General features: G+C 40.6%; 2 protein-coding genes and 5 non-coding genes across 7 annotated transcripts; 6 read left to right on the top strand and 1 right to left on the bottom strand.

The window, feature by feature from the left end:
• The first annotated feature begins 7380 nt into the window (after positions 1-7380).
• trnas-gcu (transfer RNA serine (anticodon GCU)) lies at positions 7381-7462 on the top strand. The gene has a single exon. It is a non-coding gene; the product is annotated as a tRNA-Ser (tRNA).
• Positions 7463-7951: 489 nt separating this feature from the next.
• On the bottom strand, positions 7952-8033 carry trnas-gcu (transfer RNA serine (anticodon GCU)). The gene has a single exon. It is a non-coding gene; the product is annotated as a tRNA-Ser (tRNA).
• A 670-nt stretch (positions 8034-8703) lies between these two features.
• On the top strand, positions 8704-8785 carry trnas-gcu (transfer RNA serine (anticodon GCU)). Its single transcript has one exon. It is a non-coding gene; the product is annotated as a tRNA-Ser (tRNA).
• Positions 8786-9339: 554 nt separating this feature from the next.
• On the top strand, positions 9340-9421 carry trnas-gcu (transfer RNA serine (anticodon GCU)). Its single transcript has one exon. It is a non-coding gene; the product is annotated as a tRNA-Ser (tRNA).
• Positions 9422-9578: 157 nt separating this feature from the next.
• trnas-gcu (transfer RNA serine (anticodon GCU)) lies at positions 9579-9660 on the top strand. Its single transcript has one exon. It is a non-coding gene; the product is annotated as a tRNA-Ser (tRNA).
• Positions 9661-15190: 5530 nt separating this feature from the next.
• Positions 15191-16287, top strand: mrps14 (mitochondrial ribosomal protein S14). The gene is made up of 3 exons (XM_086082830.1): positions 15191-15287; positions 15605-15769; positions 15950-16287. The coding sequence occupies exons 1-3, from the start codon at positions 15219-15221 to the stop codon at positions 16130-16132; spliced, it is 417 nt and encodes a 138-aa protein (XP_085938956.1). The 5' UTR covers positions 15191-15218; the 3' UTR covers positions 16133-16287.
• Positions 16288-17577: 1290 nt separating this feature from the next.
• On the top strand, positions 17578-22913 carry cacybp (calcyclin binding protein). Its single transcript, XM_086098148.1, has 6 exons — positions 17578-17740; positions 19294-19504; positions 19590-19686; positions 21036-21135; positions 22059-22153; positions 22251-22913. The coding sequence occupies exons 1-6, from the start codon at positions 17723-17725 to the stop codon at positions 22414-22416; spliced, it is 687 nt and encodes a 228-aa protein (XP_085954274.1). The 5' UTR covers positions 17578-17722; the 3' UTR covers positions 22417-22913.
• Positions 22914-23651: the final 738 nt, after the last annotated feature.

A 23651-nucleotide genomic window follows, 5' to 3' on the forward strand; every position in this document is an offset into this window, starting at 1 on the left:
TATTTCTTCAGTTAAAATTGTTGAAATTTTATGAATTAGTAGATTATAGTATTCTGCAAATTATGAGGAAGGCTCACAACAAAACCTTGCCATTGAATATTCAAAAAAGAGTTGAAAGAGAAAGCAAGTATAAGTTAAAAGGAACACAGATCTTTAAAAAAACAAGTTGCAGGACCAGACTGATGAAACAATGTGACTAAAAGAAACCAAATAATCCATGTCAAAAATTACATTTAAACGAATAACTAAATCCAGCTTGTTAAAGAAATATGAAATAGGTAAATTAGGTGTGATCGTTATGCCGCTGTCATCTTTGTTATTGTGTCAAAACTGAATTGTAAATTGAGAACAAAAGTCATGTGACTATGTGCGACAAGCTGTCACACAATTGTATTTTATTTATTTATTTATTTGTTTATGTTGTTGTTTTCAAATTACATTATTTTGTAACTGAACTGAAGAAAATAAAACCTCTTTCTGCTCATTTTTATTCTACATCGAATACATTTGTTTGATATTTTATTGTCTTTTTTCCATTTATGAATTAATTGCATAAACGCTAGAAATGAAATGAAAACCTATAGCCATGATTGATAAATTAGAGGCGCGTCTCAATACTTCTGTCCATGACATCCAACTTGTATATACTTCCAGTTGTAAGAAAGCATTTTCCTATGCAAGTGTTTAAAATGGCAACGTTGTAATACACGGAATTTAAACGCAGGACAATTATATATGTAAGCGCTAACCTTAAATCAAACGGCCGAGCCCCCACGGGGCAGCGCCGTGCCACTGATTGCATGTTTCCTTGTGTATCTGGAAGCAGTTTATATTTTATGCTGTCCAAGCGCACTTGATGGCAAATGAGAAGCGACAGACGACTCCAAATAGCGTCACCACATGAAAAGAGGCGTTTGGAAGCCTCATGTCTGGCTTGTCTGCAGGTTATTCCGCTTACAAACTTGACATCATTACAATATCAACTTATTTCCATCCGTTTCAAGCATGAAAAAAAAAAATGTTCACATGGAAACGACATGATTTGATTTAGGGGAAGTGCAGGAAAAGATTTCATGTGTTTACATTTGCTGAATGCCTCAGAGGCGTTTTTTTTATTTTTATTTTTTTATCTTCTAAATATGTGTCACATCAGAGGTTGGAGACAAGATAAAGTCAATCTAAGGACAAACAAGTCAAGGCCAATTCAAGTTGACTGAATTGTTCCTTCTGTGTGCTCAGCCGTCTCTCCATGAACACACGCACACACAATCTATCATCAGTATCAAATCAATACGATATATATTGTCGGATGACTGCAAACACATTAGAGCACATCTGTGTGTGTAGTTGTTGTGTGTCCATTGCGATTGACTGACTACCAGTACAGCTACGCTTGCTCGCCCTAGTGGATGCTCATCCGTCATGGTTAGACCGGCCCTCGTAAAATTCTGACCTCTGCTCCACAATCTTGTTCTTGACATTGTTCCGCATGTTTGTTTTTTTGTGTTTTTTTGTGTGTTTTTTTTTTTTACTGCCCCAACTCCCTTCTCACCTGCTGTAAGCCGTCACAAGTGAGAAAAATAGGTCTCATCCTCAACTGCTAGACATAAAAGAACATTTGGACACTTTCAAGGCCCACAGGATTTTGTGTTCAATGCTTATACTATCAAATCAAAGAACAGACTCTCTCCTTTCACCCAAAATAAAAAAGTTTCATTCTGCCTTTTTTCCGTTCTTTTATAATCATCCGTAGAAAAATAAAAATCATCCGTTCCTCCCAGTGGACTCACAAATTGTGCTGATCTCATCTCCAAATCGGGACATTTATGTCATCTATTAGTAGCTGTATATCAGTGAAGCTGTTTGCAGGTTTGACATTTACAATAGAGCAGCATCAAACTCTCCCCCTCGCATCCCCATTGAAAAACAATTGACAAGTATACTTGTCAAAGGCAGTGAATGACCTTTATTTAAAGTGGAAGTCAACCTTAAACATTTCTTGACTATAATATGTTATATGTGATCTCACCAGTCTAAACAAGACATTCCGATTAATATTACATTTGTGGAATATGAGTTAAGAAGCAAAATCCAGCCATTTTTATCCATCTCAAGGGGGCGGCCATTTTGCCACTTGCTGTCGACTGAAAACAGCACTGAAGTTAACAACCAATCACAGCGAAGCTTGAGAAAACAGGTGAGCTGTGATGAGTCCTTTCCTGAGCCCTGAGCAACTGTGATGTCATCTTCAGTCGACAGCAAGTGGCAAAATGGCCGCCCCCTGAGATGGATAAAAATGGCTGGATTTTGCTTCTTAACTCATATTCCACTAACTCAATATTAACCAGAATACCGTATTTAGTGGGGCTGCATAGAACATATTATTGTCCAAAAAAAATTGGGGTTGACTTCCCCATTCATAGATCCAATACAGGATCACTACAGCCACTCAAGGAATGGGCTTTATTATATATATTTTTTTATATATCTCTTGCATCGGATATAATGAGACCCTCCAAGTGTGCCTAATGAAGTGTCCTGTGACTGAGTATATATTCATGTTGCCTATTCTACGGACACATATCCTGATGATTAAGCTAAATTTAAGTGTTTTTTTCCTCTCCTATCTCCTCCGTAATAATTAGACAATCGTAAATGTTAGAACAGGGGTCAGCCACCTTTATTGCCTCTAGGGCCATCAATTTCAGACATTTTTGGCAATTTTGTGGACATTTTATGGTAATTTTCAGGACTTCGTCTTTTGTTTTTTGGACATTTTATAGCTACTTTTTAAACGTTTTCATTTCTGCCTTTTGGCAATTTCATGGACATTTTAAGTTAATATTCTCCTTATCTTCTTCCTTTTTGGACTTTTTATGGTCACTTTTTGGACATTTTTAAAACTTTTTTTTATCTACCTTTTGTCTCTTTTTCTGACAGCTTAAAAATTTGGACTCTGAATATTTCATTATTCTTTTTTTAATCTGAATCATTAATGTATTTAGAAAATGTTATCCCCAAAATAAAAAAAATTAATAATAGTAATAATTTCTCCTTTTTTTTTTAGAGAGAGAAAGAGATCCACAGGAGAAGGACTAAAGAGCCACATATGGCTCCAGAGCCGCAGGTTGGAGACCCCTGTGTTAGACATACGTTATGATCGCAACTCCTTATGTGTGTGCCATGCCATACATTGTAGCGTCGGTGGTCCCTTTGGTAAAGTATAATCGCAGATTTGATTCCTTCCCGTCGCACAATATCGTCTTTTATTATTATTATTTTTACCATTACTACCCTTGCTTGCGCCGTTATTCTTCAATGACCTTGCAAGTGGAAAAAATAACCCAAACCCATTCTTTTGCCATTTCACTTGGCACATGCTTGAATGAAAGAGTATCTAATTCGCAGAAATTTTACCACATCACATAAATCTGAGGAGTGGAGTTTCTGCTTTTCCAGAAATGTTGCCTTTGGCAACGCATGAGAGAAATCCACTTCACTGGACCCACAAGATTCTGCTGGTACTGCTGCAAGTGTAGAAACACACAGATGGACCAAGTTGGTGATATATCTGTCTCTCTCACTTTACAAGAGTGTGATGAAACAGTCCCAGTAGTATTCAGCAGACACTACTTATCCAGAGATTGGAAACTATCATGTGTATAAAAATATATCATGCGTAAAATATACACATAAAAGTATATCCGCCGTAAACCGAGGACCTCCGATATTGGAAGCAAACAGATGATGACAACTGGATTTAAAAGTCCCATTAGAGTCTTTTTGAAAGCTTTTTAATTTTAATTGACACCATCATCATCGTCTTCCAAGACAAATCTAGAAGATCTACTTAATACAATGAATATTTAATGTACTGTAAAATTGGATGAAAATCGCAACCTTTTTAGGGGTTAAAGTAAAAAGTGTCAAATTCCCTTAATGGTGATATTGACTCATAGGGCCCCAATTTCGTGCCCAGCGCAAGTCTAGCGCAAAGCCGATGACGATTATCGGTAGTCAAGGAGGCCGATAACCGATATTCAAAGCCAATATTCATTTTCAGTAAAAAGAGGGGGAAATATTGTTGTGATTTTTTTTTAATACAAATGCCAATCTTTACATTGTAATTTCTTAAAGGATGTTTATTGAACCATTTTTCAGACTTGTCAAAATATATTTAAAAAAATTGTGCATGCGTGTGTGCGCGAGTGCATGAAACCTGAAACCCTTCGCCTAAACCAGATAAACCGAAGGAGACCGGAGAAAGGATCAAAGGAAGGAAAGATGAAGCAAAGTGAAATCCGACACCAACCAGGCATCACCCTGCATCCACAGAATTACAAATCCAAAAACATTCACCATTCCCAGATGCATCTGAATTCCAACAGGATTAGGGAGCCATCAAGAAACCAGAGAAAGGACTAAAGGAAGGAAGGATAGATGAAGCAGAATGAGATCCACAAACGCCAACCTCCACTGATTTAGTGACCAGTGGGAGGAGCAAATTATTTTTCAGTTTCAGTAAATGCTGGTGTGGTGGATCTGGCATGCATGAGAACCTCCACCAAAGAGGGCAAGTCCAGACCCCCAGGGTCCCCCAGGCCACGGTAGCACCAGGGCCACCGGCCAGAGAGCCAACCTAGGAGTCTTGAGCGACCAACCGCTCCACCCCCACCCCCGGCACGGCAAAACGCTCAATAAAACGGCCAATAAAGTAAATGTACAAAAGCTAAACATCGCTTAAGGATACGAAAATGCTATGAATTGTCACCAAAATTCAAATGTACATCTCTATTCATGCCAATTTCAACCTTTGAAAATATCAAAACATTGCCACAGTATTTTTGATTTTTGGGGCATTCATCTCATAAGTTCACATACCCAATTTTCAAATCCATCAACCATCTCGTTAGACTACCTGCGCCACAACTTAGACCTGCTTTTAGCTGGTTTATACATTAGTCTACTTTCTGCCACCAAATTTTCTTTTACACCAGGCCCTAAAAAAGAAAACGACCACTGTCCGCCGGAATGTCTAACACAGTGCTGCCAGGTACTCTACAGTTAGCAGTTAGCATCTAATCAACTGTTAGCAATCCAGTCTTTCTCTGCATCATCTTGAGAAGTTTACCATCTGACTTTTTCCAGCGGCAACAAATAGTTTTAGTTATAAGTTCTGTAGAAAAAATATTGAGCAGGTCAATTTGTGAATGGCATTGGTTTATCGTCCATGGACAACACGCTGCGCATTGCTGATATAAAATGAGGAAGTCAATTCCATTTGCTTTCTGTTCCTGCAGCAGTTCTAAAGAGGTGACCTTTTGACTGAGCGAGCGTTTTCGTCCGACGAAAGTCCAAACTATTAATTTGAGACATTCCTGAGGCGTGGGGTCACAAATAATGAGCTGCATCTGCTTCCTTCAGATGGACGCCGACGGAGGGCATTACAGCGGCGACCGCTGCTGACTCGGCGTCTGTGTGTACAGTACGTGTGCGTGTGTGGATTTAACACATGGCTGCAGAACATTTGATACTGCGACGGAGACAACGCTGTTATTATTTTAAGGTATTTTCAGCATGTTTCCATTTGTTGTAATGTATTGACTGGCCGGAAAAGTTTTGTCTGCCCATTCAATTTTTTTCTTTGAAGGGCCTAGTGAGTGAGATGTGAGTTTGCTAACATAGTGGACATTTATAGCTAATGTTAGCATTTAGCACTTTGTAACATGATTCAGTTAGCAAGCTGAGCATACTGTTGAAAAAAAAATAAAAAATTGGCACAGGTGCTTCACAGTTTATCTGCCAGTTGAGTAAAAGCACCTGTGGCTAAAACCCAAACTGTAACAGGGTTTTTTACTTGCTGGATCTGGATTTGCCACCATTTGTTGTTGAATAAATAAATTGCACTCAAAGTCTGACCACAACTTAAAAAACAAAAAAAACAACAACATTAAACTGGCAAGTGGTTTCTGGGTCATTTTAGGAGAAGGAACATGGAAATGGCCGTAAAAATACATGTCTGGTAACCCCGATAATCCAACTTCCGACACTGCTGCTGCACTTTTCACTTTTCAACAGTGTTCAAATGAGGTGACCGAGCTAATCCGTTGTGTTCTACACGCATGGGTTCAAATCCCATCCTCATCGTAAATGATTATTTTCAACACTGTTGCTACTCTGTTACCACTTTCAATCGTGTTCCTCAGATTTACTGGACTGTCCTTTGTTACCATGCAGTTTTTCTCATATTTAAGGGCAGTATTTCTGGGTGCAGAAGAGGCTCCATCATCTAGTACAGTGGTCCTCAACCCTGGTCCTCGGGGACCGGTATCCAGCCTGTTTTCCATGTCTCCTACAGCCATCACAGGTGGGAATCGTTATCAGGCTTCTCCAGAGCTTGCTAATTAGCTGATGATATGAATCACCTGTGTTGGCTGCGGGAGACATGGAAAACAGGCTGGATACCGGTCCCCGAGGACCAGGGTTGAGGACCACTGATCTAGTACACTTTTTCTCCGCCCCGGTCCTTGAGTATCCCTATCCAGCCTGTTTTCCATGTCTCTTTCAGCCAACACACCTGAGGATCGTTATCAGGCAGAGCTTGCTGATTAACTAATCGTTTGAAACACCTGTGTTGGCTGTGGGAGGCTGGATAGGGGTACTTGGGGACTGTGGTTAAGAACCACTGATCTAGTACACATGTGTCAGAGTCCAGTCCTCGAGGGCCTGAGTCCTGCATGTTTTCGAAGTTTCTCCACTCCAACACACCTGTTTCAATGATCAAATATGAATCAGCTGTGTTGAACGTAGCAAAACATGCAAGACTCAGGCCCCCGAGGACCGGACTTTGACACCACTGATCTAGTAGGTCAATTAGGTGCCTGTCGTGTGAATCCAGACGTCTAACAGACCACGTAAAACAACTTCAGAAATGAACGGCTCATTATTTTGCAGCAAAACAAGACCACAGTGACAGCAAGGAATTTAAATACCGTGACTATTGTTACATCCCCAATTATCAGCTTTTTTTCATCAATGTCATCTGGCAGGCCAAATAAAATTGGCACCTGGTTAATTTAGGACCACGACCAGATGTTGAACCCGCCTGATCTAGTCAATTTTAGGTCCAATGGACTCTACCTAATGAGACAAGAGTGGATCAGGTGACCGAGTACTAATTCATTGTGTTCTACAGTCATGGGTTCGAATTCCATCCTCGTCGTGGTGTAGTTTTCTCAACGCTACTGCTCTGAGAACACTTTCAACCGTGTGGTTGGCGCTCAAGAAGTATACACGGGTACGGGACTGTCCTTTGTCACTTGTTTTTCTAATAGCTTTCAATTATAAGCCAAATTGACTCTCTTTGACTAGACAGAAGCAGATGAGGTGACCGAGTGGTTAAGGTGATGGACTGCTAATCCATTGTGTTCTACACGCATGGGTTCGAATCCCATCCTCATCGTTGGTTTTCATTTTCAACGCCGCTCTGAGATCACTTTCAGACGTGTCCCTCAAAGAACGTGGATGGCGCTCAAGAAGTACGCAGTACCCGACTGTTGTTTGCCACCAGTTCTTCTAATAACCATTTCTTCTAATCGTCTTGACGGGCAGAATTTCTGGGCACAGAAGAAGTGGCTTCATTCAGCCATGAGTAAGTGTCACATCGTCACATGGCTATGCAGCCAATCGGGTGCCTGTATTGTGAATGCAGAGATAGGCCGCGTAAAAACAAATGTGCAAGATGGTTGCATAGTGACACGTGATGATCTGAAATTGATTCCCTGCTGGATGAAGCCGCTTATTGTGCGCCAATAAATTCTGCCCGCAAAGGTTATTAGAAGAGCTGGTGACAAAGAATAGTTAGTCATATTTCTTGAGCGCCGTCCGCATCCTCTGAGGGACACGGTTGAAGTGTTCTCAAAGTAGCAGCAGTGTTGAAAATACCAAGATACGATGAGGATGGGATTCGAACCCATGCGTGTAGAACACAATGGATTAGCAGTCCATCACCTTAACCACTCGGTCACCTCATCAGGGACTTAAGCCATCCTCTTCGTTGCTTTGCATTTTATATTTTCGTCCTGCTCAGAACACTTTCAACCATGTCCTTCAGAGCAGTGGTCCTCAACCCTGGTCCTCGGGGACCGGTGTCCAACCTGTTTTCCATGTCTCCCGCAGCCAACACAGGTGATTCATATCATCAGCTAATTAGCAAGCTCTGGAGAAGCCTGATAACGATTCCCACCTGTGTTGGCTGTAGGAGACATGGAAAACAGGCTGGATACCGGTCCCCGAGGACCAGGGTTGAGGACCACTGCTTCAGAGGACGTGCATGGCGCTTGATTCCTGGTTTCGTCACAGTTGCATATCCCGCCCCCAAACATAATGTGGCTCTGCGACTGGTCCGAAACACCAGTGGTTTGGATCGGTGGAAATCAACGGGCTCGGTACAAGATGTATTCTCGGGAGTTTGTGAACTCATAAATACCGCGAGAAGCAAAACAAGACCCCGACGATAGCAAATAACCTTAAATACCGGAACTATTGTGATATCCCTAATTATCAGGATTTTTTTCATTGTCATTTTGCAGGCCAGACATAATTGCCAGTGCGCCAATTTTGGCTCACGGGCCAGATGTTTCTGATCGTTCTATATCCAATCAATCTTGAGAAGAATGGACTCTCTGTGATCGGACAGAAGCAGATGAGGTGACCGAGTGGTTAAGGTGATGGACTGCTAATCCATTGTGTTCTACACGCATGGGTTCGAATCCCATCCTCATCGTTGCTTTTCATTTTCGACGCCGCTCTGAGATCACTTTCAGACGTGTCCCTCAAAGAACGTGGATGGCGCTCAAAAAGTATGCGGTACCCGACTGTTGTTTGCCACCAGTTCTTCTAATAACCATTTCTTCTAATCGTCTTGACGGCCAGAATTTCTGGGCACAGAAGAAGTGGCTTCATTCAGCCATGAATAATCGTCACATCGTCACATGGCTATGCAGCCAATCGGGTGCCTGTATTGTGAATACAGAGATAGGCCGCGTAAAAACAAATATGCAAGATGGTTGCATAGTGACACGTGGCGATCTGAAATTGATTCCCTGCTGGATGAAGCCGCTTATTGTACGCCAATAAATTCTGCCCGCAAAGGTTATTAGAAGAGCTGGTGACAAAGAACAGTCGGTCATATTTCTTGAGCGCCGTCCGCATCCTCTGAGGGACACGTTTGAAAGTGTTCACAGAGTAGCAGCGGCGTAGAAAATGCAACGAAACGATGAGGATGGGATTCGAACCCATGCGTGCAGAACACAATGGATTAGCAGTCCTTAAATCCATGATGAGGTGACCGAGTGGTTAAGGTGATGGACTGCTAATCCATTGTGTTCTACACGCATGGGTTCGAATCCCATCCTCATCGTAGCTTGGTATTTTCAACACTGCTGCTACTCTGAGAACACTTCAACCGTGTCTCTCAGAGGATGTGGACGGTGCTCAAGAAGTACAGTTCTTCTAATATTGCCTTTACAGGCAGAAATTCTGGTTGCACAGGAGGCTAGACAGACTAGATAGAAGCAGATGAGGTGACCGAGTGGTTAAGGTGATGGACTGCTAATCCATTGTGTTCTGCACGCATGGGTTCAAATCCCATCCTCATCGTCGCTTTTCATTTTCGACGCCGCTGCTACTCTGTGAACACTTTCACCTTGTTGTCCCTCAGAGGATGTGGATGGTGCTCAAGAAGTACAGACTGTGCTTTGTCTTCTAATAACCTTTACGGGCAGAATTTCTAGGCCGCAGAATAAGCGGCTTCATCCAGCCGGTAATCAGTATCACATGGAAAAAATATATATAATTAATTTCACTTCTGGAATTTTGTTACACGGCCAATTATGTGCCTGTATTTACAATTACACGTAGCGGATTGTTTGCATAAACAAGTGACGCTGTGACACTGAACTCTGACTCGATGAAGCCGCTTTTTCTGTGGCCAGAATTGCTGCCTGTAAAGGTTATTAGAAGAAGTGGTGATGATGAAGGACAGTCCGGTAGCCCATACTTTTAAAGCACCATCCACGTCCTCTGAGAGACACGGTTCTCTGACCTCTGACCTGCCAGATGACATTGATGAAAAAAACTGATAATTGGCTTTCATCGTGGTCTTGTTTCGCTGCAAAAATAATGAGCCGTTCTGCATAAAATGTCATTTTGTTTGGCAATGTCCCCTTGAAGCGCTTCACTTACGGATTTGCGTTACCCGGTCAATCGGGTGGTCCGTATTCACAATACAGGCGCCTGATTAGCTGCATAACCATGTGACGATGTGACACTGCGACATTTTGCTGTTCAGTGTTGTGAGATCAGGTGTAATCGTGAGAGGGCTTCATCTTATAACAGGAACCGACGTAAAAAAAACATACCTAAAAAAATGTCTGAACTCTGAACATAAGAAATCCAATCGATCGAATTACTGAGCAGATATACTAACTTCAATTTTGGATGCGAAACGAGTGCAAAGGAAAAGCAGCTTTCGAACGGCGATTTTGAGGGTGCGTGTGATTTGTGAGTGCGTTATACTCGAGAAATTGCAGTAAAACTGTTAGCATCTGAAAAGCATAGGACTTGTTGCTTGGTGAAGTTTTTGACGCGGTGTAGTTTAGTTACTAGCTCCTCGTCATTAGTTCAGTCTAGGCATGATGATGGCGGTGTCTTTTTATCCCTTGTTTTTTTTTTATTAAAACATGTCGCAGTCGTGTTATTAAGACACCTGGGAAGTGGAACCATTTTAAATTGTGAAGAAAACAAATTATCCTCTAAGCATTTCATTGAGTTCAAATATGAACGGTTCGACTATAGTTATATACTATATAACAAGCTTATTTCTTCGCCTCTGCCGTGACATTCATCCGAACAAAGAGCCAGTTGAAGGCTTGAAAAGTGCGGCTCCAAATGTTCAGCCGACAAGATCTTGAGGCGGGAGAAGCTATTTATTTTACCTGGTGACAGAAATACGGGAAACGTCTCTCGTTCACATTTTCCTCTCAGCGGGATCCGGAGTGCATCTCACAAAGGCTCCATAGAAACAGAAATAAATCATTTGTTCAACGGGTTCTTTCTCCTTTCTTTATATTTTTAACCTGGATTTACTCGGCCTTGATCAGATTTGGACGCATTTACGGAAGCACCATTTAAGGCATTTCTACAGTATATGAATAAATGCTGAAGGTACAAGCCACCATTGTATTTGAGCCACAGGTTCACATTGTGTGCTGGTCACGTTGCACACAATGTGAAAAACTCCCTACTGGGAAACACAGCAGTGCTGCTTTGTTGTTACAAGTTGAATTGCACCCATAAAAGTTGCCGTGTCCCTTCTGGAGTGGCGAACCCAACGAGGTCAACTTGTTTTGAATTTTGCGTGACGTTGCTGAGAGAGACGACGCCGCTCTTTGTTCAATTAAACGATGATTTTATTCACTCTGAATCAGCTTGTTTAAGTCGGAGACATGTCTCTACTACGTTATAGATAAAGTTATTTGCACAGTGGTAATGATTGCGAAGAGCTGAGGACTCGAGGAAACGTCGTAAGAGGAATAACACACAAGAACACGGTTCTACAAAAAAACGTTCAAGTTTGTGAAGGACCTCTTCACCAACAAAAAAAAAACGGAACCCTAAAAACTCCAAAACAGGAACAACATCTACAAAGGGTCTACTGTGACGGGGGGGGCGGCACGAACACGGAGCTATCCCTCGTGACATACCGCCTATTCAACCTCCTGATTTCAAGTTGGACACTGACCTTCCAAAATGGAAGGAAGTAGAGAACATAGTACGACGCGCGCGATCAGCATCAGCCCCTGGTCCGAATGGAGTACCAAATAAGCTCTACAAGAACGCACCAGATATTCTAACCCTACCTTTGGAGGCTCATGAGGAAATAAAACCTAAGGTGTGGCGAAGGGCTGGAGGAGTATTAATTCCTAAAGAAAAGGATGCAACAGACATTAGTCCATTCCGGCCATTCTGTCTTCTCAACGTCAAAATCTGTCTTAATCTCAAAATCGTTTTCAGTCTGTTAGCACAGAGACTAAGAGAAGAATAAGTATATCGATACGTCTGTACAGAAGGCCGGCATTCCTGGCTTTTCTGGCTGCTTGGAGCATACCAGTATGATCTGGCGTCAGATCCCAGCAGCAAAGAAGGACAAACGAGACCTCCATGTCACTTTCCTTGACTTGGCTAATGCTTTTGGATCAGTTCCCCATAACCTCCTGTGGGAATCCTTCAACTTCTTCCATGTTCCATTATCTGTCACTCCACTAATAAAAGCCTACTTTGAAGACCTGCAATTGTGCGTCATGGCAGCGTGTACAATCTCACCCCTGGCCTTCACAATAGCCATGGAGGTCATCATCAGGGCCTCAAGAAGGGTGGTGGGTGGTAAGCGAGTCAAGAACGGGATCGGCCTTCCACCTATCAGAGCATACATGGACGACATAACCATTCTGACCACTACTGCGGCATGCACTAGGCGATTACTTGCAGGAGAACATCAAGTGGGCCCGGATGAAAATCAAGCCGAACAAGTCAAGAAGCATCTTAATCGTCAAGGGAGAACTTAAGAACTTGAAGTTCTGCATTGGTGATGACCCAATACCCACAGTGTCTGAGCAACCCGTTAAAAGCCTAGGCAGGTGGTACAACGCCAGCCTCAGGGACAAGGACCAAATACAACAACTACAACATTAATAAGACACTATTGCCAGGAAAACTTAAGCTCTGGTGCCTACAATTTTGTCTTCTCCCTCGAGTATTGTGGTCTCTCGCGCTCTATGAGGTCCCAGTAACAACGGTGGAGAAGATGAAGCGAAACATGACCTCATACATTGAGAAATGGCTCAGGTTCCCACGCTGTCTGACTGACATCAGCCTTTACGGCAAAGGGATCCTTGAACTGCCTATGACAAGCCTAACCGAAGGGTACAAGTACTCTAAAGTAAGACTCCAGATGACTTTGAAGGATTCTAGAGACCAGACCATCAGTAGTGTTGCACCAACCGCTGGTAACTGGACGAAAATGGTCACCATCTAATGCGGTGCTGCCCTGAGGCACAACGACATTGTGGGGCTTGTCCACCAGGGAAGAGGCGGCCTGGGCCTTGCTTTAAGTAAACCAACTTGGCGTAAAGGCCTCAACATCAAAGAGGAGAAAACAAATGGTGGTGGAAGAGATGCGCCGTCAAGAGGAGGTGGAAAGAAGCGCCAAGGCTGGCTCTGGGAAATGGAAGCAAGCTGCATCAGCTTCATCATTAGAGCAACTTACGATGTGCTCCCGTGTCCCAAAAAAACTCCACCAGTGGTATGGAGAGGACCCAACCTGCGCCCTCTGCTCAACTCTGCAACACATCCTGACCTGTTGTTTAGACCAGCCTCACACAAGGCCGCTAACACTTAAGAGGCACAACCAGGTCCTCAAGAGTCTGGCAGCAGCCATCGAGAGCAAGAGAAATACCATCAACTCCCTGCCCCTGAGAAAGACTAATTCCATCATAGCACCAACATTGATCCGAGAAGGACAGAAAAAGCCCAACCATCCCTCTGCCAAACTAGAAGCTGGACATGTAGCCATCCAACTGCTAATCTTCCCACCCGGCCAGGCCAGACATGGTACTCTGGTCATCTTCACTGAAGACTGTGTTCATCATAGAGCTCACGGTCCCATGGGAGAATGCAACGCAGGAGGATTATGAGCGCGAGAAACTGCGCTACACGCACCTGGCGGCAGACGCTCAGAAACAAAAAGGGCGGAATACAAAAGTCTATCCGGCTGACGTGGGATGCAGAGGGCTTGTGGCTTCTTCCGCCAATTAGCCCGTTGAAGCTACTTGGGATTCACGGACAGGCTCTGCGGCAGACAATAAGATCAAGTCTCTGAAGCAGCCGAGAGAAGCAGCAGGTGGATACGGGCAAAGCGGAAAGATCCTGACTGGGCTTATGATTGGGTACAAGACACAAGCTCAGGCGCGGCCACCTTTTGATGAGGGTGTCTCGTGTTGAAAGTCTCATGTGGCTACCATCTATTGGCACAATGGATAATGTACCATCATATCCTGTGTTTAATGATTCTGATTCGACTAAATATGTGTCTTTTTTTTTTAGTTCAACTTTTATTTTATGTTTTGTTGTTGTATGCTTTTGATTATAACCAATCAGGCATCACGTTACTCCACATTTAGTTTATCAGCCACCAACTGCTGTTTTTCATGTGTTAATATTTACTTTTCCACCATACAGCACCAGCAACAGTTTTTGTTTTTTTTGTTTTGTTTTCTACAGCAGAGATGAGCAAAGCATGATGGGCCATCATAACATGGAGCCGTTGCTTACATTTTCACAAGTGGCAGCACTTCACCAAGCAGCAATTACACTTTAGAGCTCTGAAGTTTGCCCAAGATGTTTTTGGAGATCCAAGCCAGTGTTTATTTTGTTAGGTGTATACTGCCACCCTATGGACGTGACAAGTAGTTTAGTCAAAAATAATGAGTGGCATGTTGTAGGCCTATTTTATGCATTAGTTTAGGCTTTTCCACCACAAAGTGGTTGATTAAAATATATGTCATATGTATTAATTTAGTTCATTACAAAAATTCATTAGTAAGTGATTTGTAATACTATAAATAATATTGAATTGTATCTATCGGTAATATAAGCAATTCTACATATATGGATTATTGTTTTATTAGTTAAATACACTATTTTATTTATGCATTTTGCTGTTTTACCTAATTTAGGAATTACCTGGGCGGTCTGTGCGTTTTAAATTAAAATGTGCTTCCCAAGGACAAAACTACTATGACATACTACCACCCTATGGTTGTAGACAAGTGCATTTGTCAAGTTATTTCATTCAGTTATGTATTGACAGTGTAAATTATAATCTTTGAGATTATAATTGTACTTAAATAAAATTCATCTTTTATTTTATTCAAATTTTAGCTAAATGTTTAGTGTACAGCGTGCTATTGGCCTTTTTCACCTTCGCACTCAGGTAAACATAATCTAAACCATCAAATATTTGTGGTCTTGTTAACGAATTTTATATATGACTGACACCCACATTCAAATGTTGTTCATTCGCCTTCCTGGTCGATAGGGGGCGATATTCAGCTGCAACCGTCTCGACTATGCTTCAGGCGCAAGCGATTTAATTCAACATGGCGGCTGCTGTTGTAGCACGACTGGGCATCGGTGCCCTTTATAACAATTTGTGCGCTCCAAAGCAGGTATTGTACTTAAAAGTAACAATTTTATTTGGCCTTTTCGACGTGATGCTGTACTGTAATATGTCTCCACCGTGATCTGGTACGGAGGAGCTAAACGAATGACAAAATCATGCGTTCGAACGGTATTTTCAAGAATTACGTCATAATAGTACAAGAAGAAAAACGTGAATATTTTGGATTAAAGGGTTTTAAGAATATTGAATCCTATTGCATGATATTGGGAAAGACTGATTTGTAGCGAATCTGGAGTGCATTAAGTCATGTTGAGAATTTTACGGCCCACTTTTTGTTGATAATCAGCTGAACCTTGTGTGCAGGCACTGAGGGTCTGCTGGGGTGCTGTGGGGCAAGCAAGGGACTACTATGTTAACTGGAGGATGTTGAGAGATGTCAAGAGAAGACAGATGGCCTTTGACTACGCTGACGAGCGGCTGCGAATCAACTCGCTAAGGAAGAACACCATATTGCCAAAAGAACTCCAGGTACGCAATGCAATTTTTTTTTTAAATTGCACTCTACATAATAACATTTTTACGAATACTGAACAGATGTTCGCATCCTTAGTCAGAATTCCAAGTGCAAGTTATACTATTTTCATGTGCAAACCATTTTATTTATTTATTTAAAGTTCATACTTCAAATGTTTTTTAAACATATTCCAGGAGTTGGCAGATAAAGAAATTGCAGCGTTGCCACGAGACTCGTGTCCTGTGAGGATACGTAACAGGTGCGTGATGACCTCGCGGCCGCGGGGAGTGAAGCGCAGGTGGCGACTCAGCCGGATCGTCTTCCGTCACCTGGCCGACCACAACCAATTGTCCGGCGTCCTGAGAGCGAGGTGGTGACCCCGGACGACAGACAGTGGCTTTAAGTGGCAGTGAATGCGCATCTCGTTTTGACATTTCTTAGTTATGTGAACATGACGCCATATTTGTAGTTTGATTGGAGATTGTGACATTCTCTAGTCACTTTAACCTTATTAAATACAAATGTACATTGATGTTTGTATATTGTTTATTTGAAGAAATGTTTAAATAATGTGTGATTGCCATTTTGTCTATCAGATATATCGTAGATAGCCTAGATTAGAACATCTGAACATTATTTGAGGTTAATAAGAGATATGGCAGGTGGCAGGTATGTGCCAACTCCCATTGAACATGAGCATAAATTCGATTGGTTAATTGTGACCCCATTCACATCCCCAGTTAAGGTGTGCACACTTGTGCAAACACGTTATCTCAGTTGTTCATTTTCTACTTGACCTAAAAAATACACATAGGCTATATATTTTTCAATTGAGTTGTATAAGTTGTAGGTCACTTTTATGATGACAAGCTCTAAAATAATTTACCTTGGGCTCAATTTTTATATCCCTAAAAAATTGCCATTTCAACAGGGGTGTGTAGACTTTATATCTACTGTATGTGCTAAGTAATGTGGTCTATGGTACAGTAGTAGAGCATTTACTGCAAAATGGGAAATATAATCACAGTTTTGACAGAATGATGACTTACAATGCAGCGTGTGAAACATCTGTTTTAACCCATTCACTGCCATTGTCGGCTATAGACGTCAAAAAGTCATTTGAACTATTTCTATTAGTTTTAACGTTTTTGCCCACTTTTGTTAGCCAGAGTATGAAAACCTTTTTTTTTTATTGTATTAGAACAGATATAAAATTTGTGATTAAATGTGAGTTAACTAGTGAAGTCATGCGATTAATTACGATAAAAATTGTTAACACCTGATCACCTAATTTTTAATTATCTTTAAAAAAAAACATGATTTTTTATTTTAAGAAAAGATTATTAAAAATTAGGGGCATCAGGCGATTAAAATTTGTAATCGTAATTAATTGCATTACTTCAACGAGTTAACTCACGATTCATCTGTTCTAAATGTAAAAAAAATAAATTAGGTTTTCATACTCTTGTTAACAAAATAGGATTTTTTTTTTACACTAATAGAAAGTGTTCAAATGAACTTTTTACGTCTATAGCTGTCAATGGCAGTGAATGAGTTAATGTATCCTGTAATGCATAATAGTCTTGAGTGCACACTACATTGAAACTTGAGATAAATTGTATAGACCCTAAAATAATGTAATGTAATGTGCTAATAATATAGTCACATTCTTCTATCCAAGTTGAGCAATTCGTAAGAATTTAGAGGTAGAATATACATAACGTACTCGTAGATTAATATTCAACATAATTGAACCGTTTTCAGGAAGTTACCATCCTATCTGTAATGCTACCTTTGTGCGATGGGTGGCGGTAGCGCACTCGCCGTCTCATTGAGCTGCAGCTGAATTTGGCATCGAGGAAGAAGGTGGCGCTACTGAATGGACGCACATGACTAGCGGTCGGACCTTCTCGGTACAAGGTTGCGTTTTCAAGTAAATCCATAAAATTACAACATCCAAACCCAAAATGGATCTAACAGAGCAGGTACGTAACATGTTTTCAACTCATCTAGTTAATCTTATGTATAATGTACATAAACGCATCTGTAATTATTTACTCGGCCCGCATGATTTTTACGGTTAAAATGAAAGTAATGCTACGCACGCTAGCTAGATGACATATCACCGTAAACTGTCTTAATCCATTTTTTTCTTGTCTAGATTATATTTGAATTTATTTTCATCTTTCTTCAATGCTGCACTTTTATTTGCTTGTACGTTGTCGGTTGCACTACACTATCAATGCAAGTGATCGTGTGAAATATTCACGCTGTAAAGGATGACTAAAGTTCAAGTAGTCACCTAAAAGCAGCTACTTTTTTTGCTAACGAGCTTGTCCGGACTTTGCGGGGGCATTCTACACGTAGAACATTCTAGAACACCTTGTGTATGCAATGTGAAGTCCTGGTGCGATCAGTCTCGATATTTGTATGCATCTATTTATTTTGTTTTACATTTTCATCAATCAATTTGAGATTTGACATGCAAACCAAAACAGTTGATAAACCTAATGCATCTGTCCGTTTTCTATCAGCCATGACGTCATTATGATCGGGGTTGAGCATGTGGACAACATAATCAGTTGCGAAACTGCATTTAAAGGAGATGTTACGTATTTTTGTTCCCATTATGTCAAGTAGTTCCCAGGTGGCTTACTGACGTCTATAATGTTACTGTAACTTGTAATATTATTTTCATCAACACTTTGACTTCCTACACTGCTGTTATGATGTTGATCACGATGGTGTGTAAATTGGAGCCAGACAGTATTTTTTTTTTTACTTGATGTAAAACGTTTGAGAACGAATATTTTTAGAATAGAATCTAAAAACATTCAATAGTTGCAGCTGCTCAGTAAAGGTTGGAAAATGCTGGTTTACATGGGTGGGAATCTTTGAATGCCTCACGATTCGATTCAGATTTTTGGATGTGTGATTCGATTCAGAATCGATTTTTGATTAAGAACAATTTTTGATTCAAAATGATTTGATTGACAATAATTTTTGCTTTAATCTATAGATGTGCAAGGAATTGTAATGATCTACTCCAGTCAGACTTGCTGATGCTAATTAGCGCGCTACTCGCGGCACTTTTATCACTCAAAAGAACGGCTCCACGCTGAAAAAAAACAACTTTTATTGGAATAACTTGATTGTGACTTTTTCCTTCTTCTCTCTAATGTGGCTACAACTTAAGTGTATTAGACCGCGTTGAACCACACTGCCCCTAAGTGGCCAAATCGGGTACAACATGAACAGCGCTTTAAATAAAGGCACACACAGACAAAAGAAAGACAGTATAAAACAATTTAAATAAAATTAATTTTGGGACATTTCAAAATCGATTCTGAATCGTACTAAATGAGAGAGAATTGCGATTCTTATGAGAATTGGTTTTTTTTGGGCACACCCCTACATGTTTAGTTGGTTGGTTGCTAGTTGAATGTAATCACCAACCAACTAAAGGATGAAAATTAGCTCAAATGTGAGTTTCTGAGTTTTCACAGAACTTAAAAACCACTGAACTCCCTGAAAACAGATCAACCAGTTGGAGGCAGATGCGCAGGAGCTGGGTTCTCTCATAGAGAAATCAGAGAGGAAGAGGGTGCAGGAGCTGCTCAAGCAAGAACAGAAGAATGTTGAGAAAGAGCTCGCCGCCAAACGTCAACAGAAAGAGCAACAAGCTCGGAGGCAGGCCGACCCGGCGGCGTCCGCCAAGGCGGCGTACACGGTCAAAATCACCAATTACGGTAGAGCCTGCAACACACTGCTTGTAATATTTCCCTTCGATTACAATCCGTACAAGTGTGTGATGCGTGTTTCAATCCAATACAGCGTGGGACCAGTCAGAGAAGTTTGTGAAAATTTACCTCACGTTGAAAAATGTGCACAAGATTCAATCTGAGAACGTGGAATGCAAATTTTCAGAAAGGTATGTAGCACTCACTCGGGGGGGGGGGGTGCACAAGTTTGTTGCTGTGACGTTGGTTGGTTGCTGTGACGTAACCCACGTTTGTACGCAAGACCGAATGCGTCATTGCCTGTCACCAACCACAGTAGCAATGTAGTGAAAGACTAATGTGATTTTTTTTTTCAAGGCTGACATGATTATTATTATTATTTCAAGGAGACCAATTTTTTTTTGTGGAAAAGGGGAGAATATTGGCATCAAAAATTTTAATAATGCAAACTTTTGACATTTTACAGCATCAAGTTTTTTTCTTCAACCAAAAAAAACCGTTCCTTTTTTAAACAAATAAATAGCTTCCCAAAATGTTTTACAGTTTTACAAAATTCTATAATACTGTACTGATTTTTTTTTCCTTTACACTATAAATCGATGGTCCTGCAACTTATACACAGGTGGTACTTGCACAGTAATTTCTGGACTACAAGGCGCACCGTTAGCTCGCGGGCTAACCTAATAGCCGTTTTTTTAGCGGAGTTAGCGTGTGGGTGAATGGTTAGCCCGCGAGCTAACAGTTAGCCCGCAAATTAGCGGCTATTTGGGAGTTAGTGTGCGGAAGCCACATTATAGTTTGTGCGAAAGCTGATGGCAAACAAAAAACCTTTTACATGTTGCATATCACAAAAGCTATTTAATAAAAAGCAGTAAAAAAGCAGTCAAGTGCTGGAGTTTTTATTATTTTATTATTAAAAATTTCGACACTACCCTTTTTTTTCTGCAAATGTATTTCGGCTTCAAATATCGGTTATCGGGCTACCAATAATCAATATCTGTATCGGCCCTGAAAAAAGCATATCGGTCTATGTCTAGAAAAAAGTAGCGGCTTATAGTCCAGAAATTACTGTACATAATAAAATTAGAGCTCAAGACTCTAATCCGAAATCCCCATTCCCTAATCATGTTGACTACAGTAAACAAGTTCCGGTTGGTTTCGAAACTTCCACATGTCAGTAAAAGTTATTTTTAGTTTAAAATGGCTTGCCTTAACTAGATATCTCACACACATCACATCGTGGCCAAAGGTAGAATCCTGGTTGGTTATTGCGCCTTTCGGTGTTGTAAATAGTAAATCCTTGTTGTGGTTGATGCCGCATGATAAACTAGCGAGCTAGCAGGGGAGACTGTTAGACATTATTATTGGCTGTGTACTTTAGCTCTAATAAATTCCTTTTTTTTCCTAAATATAGGATAAAAAAAAAGTTAAAAAAATATATAATAGGTGCATTTAACAGTGGGACAAAAATCTCACATTAAGAAATTATTCTTTTACATCAAATCATATGAATGTGGATGCTGTGCTGCCACTGCTGCAGGTCATTTTCCGTGTTGGTGAAGGAACTCGACGGGAAGAATCACCAAATGACCGTTCTTAATCTGTTGCATCCGATTGATGAGCAGAACAGCAGCACCAAGGTAACAAACACTAACTGTTAGCTCTCCAACGGCAAATGTTTAGCCAATCCTATTGACATCGTGATTTCAGTTTTGGGTTCTCATGATCATAAAAACAATTATAACCAAAGAATTAATGTGCGCAGTGTGTTTGCAAGTATTTGACATTGTGAAAGTACCCTAAACGCAGCATGTTGCTTGCGCAGAAAAATAATTACGCACGTTGTTTATCTAAATACAAGAAATAGTTTGTTTTAGCTACTTCGTTAGCTTAATGCTAGCACTCAATGCTAAATGGCTAGCAAAAATTTGCATTAGACATCAACAGAGAGATTAACCTTCGAGTAAGAAAACTTGACACACAAACTCTGTAAGAACATATTACAGACAGGTAATATAAAAAATACTCACGGGCTCATAATTCTTTCTAAACTGTGATAATGAGTTACATTAAGAAAGTCTGCCACTTTCTTCTTCTACTATTTTTGTTTTCATGTAAGTATATCGCCATCTGTGCCCCACGCTGCCCCTGCGAGGCCAAGGCGCGCACAACTTTAATCTGTTTACATTTATTTATTAATTTTGGCTGCTTTTTAATATATGATTATATAACTTTTTGCTAATTCATTTTTCTGGTTCTTTTAATTTAAAATTTAGTTTTGGTAAATGCTAAATTTTTAACTCAATGAAGAATAGTTTGAAAATCATGATTTCAACATTTGCCAAAAACGCCAAGGCCTAATTATTCCTCAAATGCCTGCTCAGGACAGAGCATAGAAAACTCCTATTGTAAATTTGCGGTGTACAGTAAATAAAAATTATTTACAAAAGGCTATTAGAATAATATTAAATGTCATGTTTGTACATTTCTATTCCATATCCATTTTCTTGGCTGCCGTTTTTGTTTTGCAATTTCTTTAAAAGCCTTGTTCTGGTTTCCACAGATAAAAACAGACATGGTTGTGATCATGTGCAAGAAGCAGGTGACCAAGAAGTGGGAGTGCCTCACATCAGTGGAAAAACAGTCGAAGGAGAAAGAGTAAGACCTTGCCTCATTTGAACAGATCCACAGGGATGATTTTTCAACGCGACTGACTCTCCCCATTTCTCGCACGCACGTTTCTTCCCGTCGACAGGAAGCCCAACGTGAATGACAACGCCGACCCCAGCGAGGGCCTGATGAGCATGTTGAAGAAAATCTACACGGACGGCGACGACGAGATGAAGAGAACCATCAACAAAGCTTGGTCGGAATCCCAGGAGAAGAAGATAAGAGGAGAAGAAGGCACGATGGATTTTTGAAGTGCAGTCAGCGTTACTCCATAGCAGGACTACATGAGAGTTGATTGTTTTCCGGTCGTGACCAGTACACAAATGAGATGACTTCCGTCGCTTTGTCTGAATCGTGGATGACTTGCTACAATGATACCGTTGTTTTAAAGAATATATAACCACTACTGCTAGGATGCCATTACCTGTGTTGAGCATGTTCTGGTTTAACTTTGAGCAAAACTAATTCAGAAAATTGTGTGTCCTGTACAACATATAAAGCATTAAATTAGACCTGAGGTTAAAAAAATATTGACATGAGTGCTTACCACCATCAGCCTTTCTTTTATTGGCATTCCATTAATAGAAAATGGTAGCTCACAGTTTCCAAAAATAGGTTGGGTTTTTAAACATCGTGTCATTTGTGATTGTTTTTTTTTGTGTCACTTTTCTGTTATCTAATTGAAGGCTTGTTAGCTCACACCATTCCACTCATTTGTGCAGTTCTCTTAAATACAATTTTAAAACACCGTTTTAGTTTGATTCTTTTTCATTACAAAGCAACTATTTATTTCCCCGATTGCTTGATTGTAAACCACTTTCAGCTTGGGGAATGCACTAATAAGATGCTACCGACAGGTGTTGCTGTTGAGTCATGTTTCTAAAGCTCAATTACAAGTCCCGTCCTCATTTCACGCCGTATTTGCTATAGTATAGTCTCACTAACCCTGAGTCAACGATATAGTAAATATTTGTACGAAAATCACTTGTAGTCCATTAATATAAGACAAATGAAGACCATAAGTACCGAGGTGACTGTAACTTGACTCACTTCCTTTTTTGGTTCGTAAATTCAAAACGCATTTCGTAAACTGAGGCTACAATTAGAATATGCTATGAAGCTTTTGTCCACCAGATGGCAGCGATCACCTGATCAGTCCAGAAGGATCAGTGTAAACGTGCACACGCGTGACAGCGTACGTAAACGTTGAGATAAATAGATTGGGAGAAGTACAGGTAATCTAAATCCGTGCTAGCCTGACAGGCCAACAACATTGTCTGCTGGCCTAAACATAATCAGCAGTTACAATTTCAATTCTAAATAAATTACTGTATATTTGACCCATGAAATTGTATTTTTTTTTTTATTCACAACAGCCTTTTCTCTTCATTTGTTAGCATCAACCCCGGCTGCACTGCTTCCAGCAGGCTATTGTGTTGGACCGATGAATAGCATTTCCATTCATTTTATTGGGAAAATATTATTT

The sequence above is a fragment of the Leptonotus elevatus genome, chromosome 1, assembly GCF_054856555.1.
Source record: "Leptonotus elevatus isolate MCC_2025b chromosome 1, RoL_Lele_1.0, whole genome shotgun sequence".
NCBI lineage: Eukaryota > Metazoa > Chordata > Actinopteri > Syngnathiformes > Syngnathidae > Leptonotus > Leptonotus elevatus.